Source organism: Salvelinus sp. IW2-2015, linkage group LG13 (genome assembly GCF_002910315.2).
Source record: "Salvelinus sp. IW2-2015 linkage group LG13, ASM291031v2, whole genome shotgun sequence".
Classification (NCBI taxonomy): Eukaryota; Metazoa; Chordata; class Actinopteri; order Salmoniformes; family Salmonidae; genus Salvelinus; species Salvelinus sp. IW2-2015.
The window spans coordinates 40,091,573-40,100,601 of record NC_036853.1 but is presented as its reverse complement, the minus strand read 5'-3'; the positions used below and the strand labels follow the sequence as shown (position 1 = coordinate 40,100,601).

General features: G+C 43.4%; 1 protein-coding gene across 1 annotated transcript in view; it reads right to left on the bottom strand.

The window, feature by feature from the left end:
- The window catches only part of LOC111971453 (uncharacterized), a 30,872-nt gene extending 22,114 nt beyond the window's left edge, over positions 1-8,758 (bottom strand). Inside the window, exons 1-9 of the mRNA XM_023998234.2 lie at positions 8,384-8,758; positions 7,118-7,232; positions 6,892-6,931; positions 6,642-6,673; positions 6,489-6,546; positions 6,341-6,390; positions 6,191-6,223; positions 4,216-4,264; positions 3,398-3,474 (exon numbers count right to left, since the gene is read on the bottom strand). Coding sequence (XP_023854002.1) covers positions 3,398-3,474; positions 4,216-4,264; positions 6,191-6,223; positions 6,341-6,390; positions 6,489-6,546; positions 6,642-6,673; positions 6,892-6,931; positions 7,118-7,226 — 448 coding nt within the window. The 5' untranslated portion in view covers positions 7,227-7,232; positions 8,384-8,758. The remainder of the gene's footprint in view (positions 1-3,397; positions 3,475-4,215; positions 4,265-6,190; positions 6,224-6,340; positions 6,391-6,488; positions 6,547-6,641; positions 6,674-6,891; positions 6,932-7,117; positions 7,233-8,383) is intronic.
- Positions 8,759-9,029: the final 271 nt, after the last annotated feature.

Here is a 9,029-nt window from a genome sequence, read left to right as displayed (position 1 = left end):
CTGCTTACAAGCAAACAAAAGCAGGAAGCACCAGTGACTAGATCAATAAATAAAGTKGTCAGGTGAAGCAGATGCTAAGCTACAGGACTGTTTTGCTAGCACAGACTGGAATATGTTCCGGGATTCCTCCGATGGCATTGAGGAGTACACCACATCAGTCATTGGCTTCATCAATAAGTGTATCGATGACGTTTCCACAGTGACCGTACGTACATACCCCAACTAGAAGCCATGGATTACAGGTAACAGCCGCACTGAGCTAAAGGCAAGAGCTGCCGCTTTCAAGGAGCAGGACTCKAACCCAGAAGCTTATTAGAAATCCTCTGACGAACCATCTAACAGCCAAAGCGTCAATTCAGGACTATAATCGAATCGTACTACACCGGCTCTGATGCTCGTCGGATGTGGCAGGGCTTGCAAACTATTACAGACTACAAAAGAGAGGCACAGCCGATAAGCTGCCCAGTGACACGAGCCTACCAGACGAGCTAAACTATTTCTATGCTCACTTCAAGGCAAATAACATTGAAACATGCATGAGAGCACCAGCTGTTCCGGAACACTGATCCCGCTCTCCGCTGCCGACAAGACCACAGGGCCAGACGGATGACCAGGACGTGTACTGTGAGCATGCGCTGACCAACTGGCAAGTGTCTTCACTGACATTTTCAACCTCTGCCTGTCCGAGTCTGTAATACCAACATGTTTTAAGCAGACCACCATAGTCCCTGTGCCCAAGAACACTAAGRTAACCTGCCTAAATGACTACAGACCCGTAGCACTCATGTCTGTAGCTATGAAGTGCTTTGAAAGGCTGGTCATGGCTCACATCAACACCATTATCCCACTCCAATTGGCATACCATCCCAACAGATCCACAGATGATGCAATCTCTATTGCACGCAACACTGCCCTTTCCCACCTGGACAAAAGGAACACCTATGTGAGAAAGCTATTAATTGACTACAGCTCAGCGTTCAACACCATAGTGCCCTCAAAGCTCATCAATAAGCTAAGGACCCTGGGACTCAACACCTCCCTCTGCAACAAGATCCTGTACTTCCTGACSGGCCACCCCCAGGTGGTAAGGGTAGGTAACAACACATCCGCCACACTGATCCTCAACACAGGAGCCCCTCAGGGGTGCGTGCTCAGTTCCCTCCTGTACTCCATGTTCACTCATGACTGCACGGCCAGGCACGACTCCAACACCATGATTAAGTTTGCCGATGACAACAGCCTGATCACCGACAACGACGAGAGCCTATAGGGAGGAGGTCAGAGACCTCTCCCTGAACGTGATCAAGACAAACGAGATGATTGTGGACTACAGGAAAAAGAGGACCGAGCACGCCCCCATCGACGGGGCTGCAGTGGAGCAGGTTGAGAGCTTCAAGTACCTTGGTSTCCACATCACCAACAAACTAACATGGTCCAAGCACACCAAGACAGTTGTGAAGAGGGCACGACAAAAACCTATTTCCCCTCAGGAAACTGAAAAGATTTGGCATGGTTCCTCAGAGCCTCTACAGCTGCACCATCGAGAGCATCCTGACTGGTTGCATCACTGCCTGGTATGGCTGCTCAGCCTCCACCCGCAAGGCACTACATAGTGTTGTACTGGGCCGTTCGCACTACCCTGAGGCCAAGCTTCCTTCCATCCAGGACCTCTATACCAGGCGGTGTCAGAGGAAGGCCCTAAAAATTGTCAGATTCCAGTCACCCTAGTCATAGACTGTTCTCTCTGCTACCGCACAGCAAGCGGTACCGGAGCGCCAAGTCTAGGTCCAAGAGGCTTCTAAGCAGCTTCTACCCCCAAGCCATAAGACTTCTGAACATCTAATCAAATGGCTACCCAGACTATTTGCATTTCCCCCCCTCTTTTACACCACTGCTACTATCTGTTGTTATAATCTATGCATAATCACTTTAATATCTCTACCTACATGTACATATTACCTCAACTAACCGGTGCCCCTGCACATTGACTCTGTACCGGTACCCCCCTGTATAGTCTCACTATTGTTATTTTACTGCTGCTCTTTGTTATTTTTATTTCTTATTTGTATTTTTTTTTTACTGCATTGTTGGTTAGGGGCTAGTAAGCAAGCATAAGGTTGTTGTATTCGGCGAATGTGACTAATAAAATGTGATTTGATTTATTTGCACGGGACTAGTATTACTATACAACGTCAGTTATGTACAGTGGTGGAAAAAGTACCCAATTGTTAAAAGTAAATATACCTTCATAGAAAATTACTCAAGTAAAAGTGAAAGTCACCCAGTAAAATACTACATGAGTAAGTCTAAAAGTATTTGATTTTAAACATGCTTAAGTACAAAAGTAAAAGTATAAATGATTCCAAATTCCTTATAATAAGCAAACCAGCACCATTTTTGTTTTATTTTAGTTTTTGGATAGCCAGGGTCACACTYCAACACTCAAGACAATTTACAAACGAAGCATGTGAGCATTTAGTGAGTCCGCCAGATCAGAGGCAGTAGGGATGACCAGGGATGTTCTCTTGATAAGTGTGTGAATCTTCCTGTCATGCTAAGCATTCAAAATGTAACGAGTACTTTTGGGTGTCAGGGAAAATGTATGGAGTAAAAAGTACATAATTTTCTTTAGGAATGTAGTAAAGTAAAAGTTGTCAAAAATATCAATAGTAGAGTACAGATACCCCAAAAAACGATTTAAGTAGTACTTTCAAGCTACAAGTAATTTTACTTAAGTACTTTACACCACTGGTTATATAACTATTACCCCAGCATGTTTTCCCAGTGGACGAATCAAACTGCCCCTGTAAACTTTTTTTTTCCTTATTTAAAATGAACCGTTATGACRAAAGTCGAGGCTCTTCTAGACATGAAGATTTCACATCTAGGGATAGCCTAATATTGACTTAATGGCCTTCAGTTCGGAGAAAGTCTAAATATTAATGCATATTAATAAGAACCTATGCAGACATTTAATTACCAGACTTATTTGGCAATTTATCAATTCATTGGCACAATATCGTTCACTTCATCTTTTAAAATATGTGACAAAACGGTTCATTCATCTGTAGGCTATGTGCATAACACTTTGTTTTAATCATCAATTTGTTCCCATGTTCTTACCCAAACTGAGTGCAGTACTTGTACCTGTTAAACTCGAAAAGCAGTACGTTTTTAGGGCTGGGATAATAACCTTCCTGCCAAGTAAAAATGTAAATGTAAATGTAAAAATGACTGACATGGCAGATTCGGACRGGAATAAAATTACAGATGTGGTGATTTGTGCTCGTGCGCATAATTACATTACCTGAGCTTCCCCATTCAAATGTATCCCATCCGAAAAGGGCTAAAGTAACGAGTCATATTCAGTCACCTCTCCCACCCTTACGTTACCTACCTGTGCTTTTGGAGATGAGACATTGGTTGGAATGACGCAGAGACCCAGTCCCAGGAAGGTCTGATGGTAACACTATTCTATAAGGAGGAGCGAGAGAGAGGTTACACAAAACCCGAGAGACCCCAGTACTCGATAGCCACAGAAGTAACATTATGTTAATTTAGCCATACAGCAACAAATGGCACTTTTTTTCCCCCAGGAAGTCCTAGAAATGCAAAGTGTAACATTCACAGTGAGGCACTGACATGCAGTATACACTGAGTATACAAAACATTAAGAGCACCTGCTCTTTCCATGACACAGACTGACCAGGTGAATGCTATGATCCCTTATTGATGTCACTTGATAAATCCAATTCAAATCTGTGTAGATGAAGGAGAGGAGACCAGTTAAAGAAGGATTTTTARGCCTTGAGACAATTGTGACATGGATTGTGTAGGTGTGCCATTCAAAGGGTGAATGGGCAAAACAAAAKATTTAAGTGACTTTGAACGGGGTATGGTAGTAGGGGCTAGGCACACCTGTTTGTGTCAAGAACTGCAACGCTGCTGGGTTTTTCACGCTCAACAGTTTCCCGTGTGTATCAAGAACGGTACCCTACCCAAAGGACATCCAGCAAACTTGACACAATCTGTGGGAAGCATTGGAATCAACATGGGCCAGTATCCCTGTGGAACACTTTCAACACCTTGTACAGTCCATGCCCCAACATATTGAGAATCTTCTCAAGGAAAAAGGGGGGGTGCAACTCAATATTATGAAGGTGTTCCTAATGTTTGGTATACTCTGTGTATTTTGTTAAAATTAAATGAACTCACAGGTAGCCTGATCCTGGTTCATAGTCATCCATCACCTCGTTGACATACTCTATAGAACAGAGAGAGCACATCCGCAGAGACACGCGCACACACAGCTGTCAATCAATCATGTCAGAATACAGTGCCTTGGAAAGTATTCAGACCCYTTCACTTTTTCCACATTTTGTTACGTTACAGCCTTATTATAAAATAGATTAAATAGAAAAAAAATCCTCACCAATCTACACACAATACCCCAGAGAGTAGACAGGTTTAGACATTTTTGCACATTTATTAAAAATATAAAACAGAAATACCTGATTTACATAAGTATTCAGTCCCTTTGCTATTAGACTCGAAATTGAGCTCAAGTGCATYCTGTTTCCATTGATSWACCTTGAGATGTTTTTATGTCTTGGAGTCCACCTGTGGTAAATTCAATTACCTGGACATGATTTGGAAAGACACACACCTGTCTATATAAGGTCCCACAGTTGACAGTGCATGTCAGAGCAAAAACCAAGCCATGAGGTCGAAGGAATTGTCCGTAGAGCTTCGAGACAGGATTGTGTAAAGGGAAAGATCTGGGGAAGGGTAACAAAACATGTCAKTAACATTGAAAGTCCCCAAGAACGCAGTGGCCTCCATTATTCCTAAATGGAAGAAGTTTGGAACCACCAAGACTCTTCCTAGATCCGACTACCCGGCCAAACTGAGCAATCGGGGAAGAAGGGCCTTGGTCAGGGAGGTGACCAAGAACCTGATGGTCATTCTGGCAGAGCTCCAGAGTTCCTCTGTGGAGATGGGAGAACTTTCCAGAAGGACAAACATCTCTGCAGCACTCCAATCAGGCCTTTATGGTAGATTGACCAGACGGAAGCCACTCCTCAGTAAGCACATGACAGTCCGCTTGGAGTTTGCCAAAAGGCACCTAAGAATTGCAGACCATGAGAYGAACCATCTGATGAAACCAATATTGAACTCTTTGGCCTGAATGTCAAGCGTCAATTCTGGAGGATGCCTGGCACCATTCCATACGGTGAAGCATGGGTGGCAGCATCATGCCGTGGGGATGTTTTTCAGCGGCAGGGACTGGGAGACTAGTAGGATCGAGGCAAAGATGAACGGAGAAAAGTACAGACAGATCCTTGATGAAAACCTGCTCCAGAGCGCTCAGAACCTCAGACTGGCGAAAGTTCACCTTCCAACAGGACAACGACCCTAAGCACACAGCCAAGACAACGCAGGAGTGGCTTCGGGACAAGTCTCTGAATGTCCTTGAGTGGCCCATTCAGAGCCCGGACTTGAACACGATCGAACATCTCTGGAGAGACCTGAAAATAGCTGTGCATCTAACCTGACAAAGCTTTAGAGGATCTGCAGAGAAGAATGTGAGAAGCTCCCGAAATACAGGTGTGCCAAGCTTGTAGTGTCATACCCAAGAAGACTCGAGGCTGTAATCGCTGCAAAAGGTGCTTCAACAAAGTACTGAGTAAAGTGTCTGAATACTTATGTAAATGTCATATTTCAACAACAAAAAATTAAACAGTTTTTTTACTTTGTCATTATGGGGTAGTGTGTGTAGACTGATGAGGRAAAAAACGATTTAAATCAATTTTAGAATAAGGCTGTAAACRAACAAAATGTGGAAAAGGTCAAGGGGTCCGAATACTTTCCAAAGGCACTGCATGAATGGTTTAATGTGAAGTAGCCTAGCGGTTAGAGTGTTGCTGGTTCAAACACCCAAGCCAACGAGGTGAAAAATGTGTTGTTGTGCCCTTGAGCAAGGCACTTAACCATGGCTTCAGGGGCGCCATATGGCTGACCATGTAAAATAATACATTTCACTGCACCTAATTGCTGTATGTGACAATAAAACTTTTTTTTTCACCTAAGGAGCAATGTGCAAATTTTCTAAACTTCTTCAGCAGTTACTGTACACACGTTTGAGGGGATCAGTGTTATTGAACATGGTAGGATATAACGCTCGCATTACCTTCTCCTGGACTCTCATAGCCGTCGTTACTCTCTGCAAGAAAAAGCTAACTATTAAGAAGGAACTGAACTGTGACGTTATCGAGATAGAAGGAGGAAAACAAGTGGAGAAAATAGACATTTGATGTAGAGGAAGAGCGAGACATCTCACCATTCTCAGTTGGGGTGACAGAGTTCGGTCTCAGAACGATCTGTGGTGAACTGTGGGATAGAAAGGCAGGTACATTTCACTTGACGGGTAATATGAGTCATTGTCTGTGTGTGTGTGTGTGTGTGTGTGTGTGTGTGCAGTAACTCACATGGGTGAAAGGAGGCTGGAAGGGGGAGCCCCCCAGCTTGTGGCAGCAGAGGGGTTGTCTGAGGAGGAAGGTTCATCATAATCATAAACACATTTTTCTTAAGAAGTATCATGAAAAGATTTGGGTACAACTTCCGTCATCACACATACTCACATGGTGGGTGGGCCAAGCCGAATCCTGGGGTGCTGAGTGGGGAAGAAATCAGAGCGTTGGTAAAGGTTTGTACATGCACGGATATCAATTGGAGATTTGTGCAAACATTCAAGCCCACTTCTCGTGTTCTCGTCTGGTACACTTACACAGTGCACCGSACATATATTACAAGTGCCACACAAACTTTTGAATATTTGGTTTCATTTGAATTAACAGGCACTGAATAGTTGTTTTATGAAAAAGTGCTTACTGCTGAGTGTAATCCTCACTGTAACGCTGCTGAATGGACGCTGAGGAGTAAGAAAATKATGTTCTGTAAAAGCGTTTTATTATTTCTAATTATTTACATTTAACCCTTATTTTACCAGTTAAGCTGACTGAGAAGAACATTCTCATTTGCAGCGACAACATCTACATAGAGCCCAATTTAATTCAAAACAACTTTATTGATTACAGTAACGAAGCCTTGGTATTACTAGGCAGGTTGTGTCTTCTGCAGCTAAGACACAGGCCAGTCAACAGGATGAGTGACAGGAGGACCGCTCCACTCAGCAGCAACGCATACAGCTGCAAAGACACCTCCATCGCTGTCTGCAGGAATAACACAATACACAAAGTCATCCAGTCAGGTTACACTTTTGACATGACACTATTAAAAGCATTATGCTGTCTTCTCTGACCCAGATTAAGACTAGTCTTGGACTAAGAAGCAAATTAAATGGAGATCCTCAATTGAAAGTGATTTTTTTGTATCACCTCTGAATAGAAATGTGGTTGTCGGTGTTAAATCCTCATGTAATTTTCCTACCTTGTGGTTTTTGATTCTCCATTTCACACATGCTGTCTCTAACTTCCTTGCTAACTATCACTTTCAGAGGTATAGTTCAGCTTTCTAATTCCAGGAAACGGATTTCCTGTATTTTCAAATTAAAGAAAATACCAGCACACTCGTCACACACTGTATGTATAATCACACACACACATACAACCTTTCTGTATTTCACATAATATCTAGTGCTGTGGCACATAAAACAAACTCCATGCAAAACTGACGACACACAAAATAACAGACACGACTACAATGACACTACAGTGTGGTACCATAAGGCTGGTATTTACTCATTTGCAGAACCTTGCTCCCTCTAAACCTTTTAATAGGTAGTGAGTTGAACTCGAAAGGGCCCATAATTGTGACAATTGGTGGCTATTTTGTGTCACAACACTCCTCCTGGAGAGCCATGAGGAGGGTGACTTTTCGGCCAAACTCAGACTGATCTAGATTTGGTAGCGAGAGAGRAAGCGAGGGATGGCTGATCTGAAGGGTTAGCTTAGACCAAGTTAGGTGGTAATAGTAGAGCTGCTGGACCTGAGGCCTTCAGAAAACCTGGGCCCTGTACCGGTGGCCATGATGTTGAAGAACATTCAGATACAGTCAAAGTCATTTCTAACATTGTGAACATGTCTCCATACTGAATTCATCTTGGGTTAATCAACACTGTTGTGAGTACCAGGGATGGGGTCAATTCTAGTCAATTCAGGAAGTACACTGTACAATACTCTTCAATGCTTTTCACTGGGGAAAATGTGGAATTGGAATTTGGTTTACTTTCGGAATTGAAATAGGATTGACMCCAACTCAGGTGAATACGTCAACAAGTTACTTCTTTAGTTCTAGCTTATTCTCTACTAACCTAGAGGTTAAGAAACTAGGCATAAAGTAGGAGTGGAGGGAGTTCTCTTACCGGCAAGTGTTGTGTAGATTCCCAACAGAGCGTTAAGTCGTAGGTCGCTGATGATCTGCCAGGTGGTCAATGAGACTGGTTCTAAACCGGAGGTCGAGTTCAGGCCGAGTTGACCCCAATCCARTCCCCAGACCAGCTCAGTCGTCAGCTACACTGAGATGCGTCATTTTGGATGCATCTGATCTACAGTATACCATACCTCTGTTGCTCAAATCCCTGTCATACCACATGCAACTCTCCCTATTTAACACTCTGCGTTTTCCGCTCTTTCAGTTAACTGTAAGGAACCTTGACTATTGCAGCTTGACATAGGTGTCTTCCTCGATGCACCTTTCTGTATGACCTGTTCAGTCGCCTCCTACTTCCCTTTCTCCCTCCCTCACTCTTCTCAACAACTCTCCTACCCCGCCGTCATCTCAACCTCCCCCAATGTGCCTTTTTTCTATCCTCACAATGTTGTTTCAGATCACCTCTCCCCACCTCTGATCTCATCGCCTCCTCTCTCGCTACCTGTCTCTCCGAGAGACCTGAAACACACATTAAAATACAGGGAATGACAATTGTTCAGTTCATGGTTCAAAAGATGTACCATCCTATAGTTCTAAATCAAAATCCTATGCCGGGGTACCCCAAAGGTCTGTGTTTG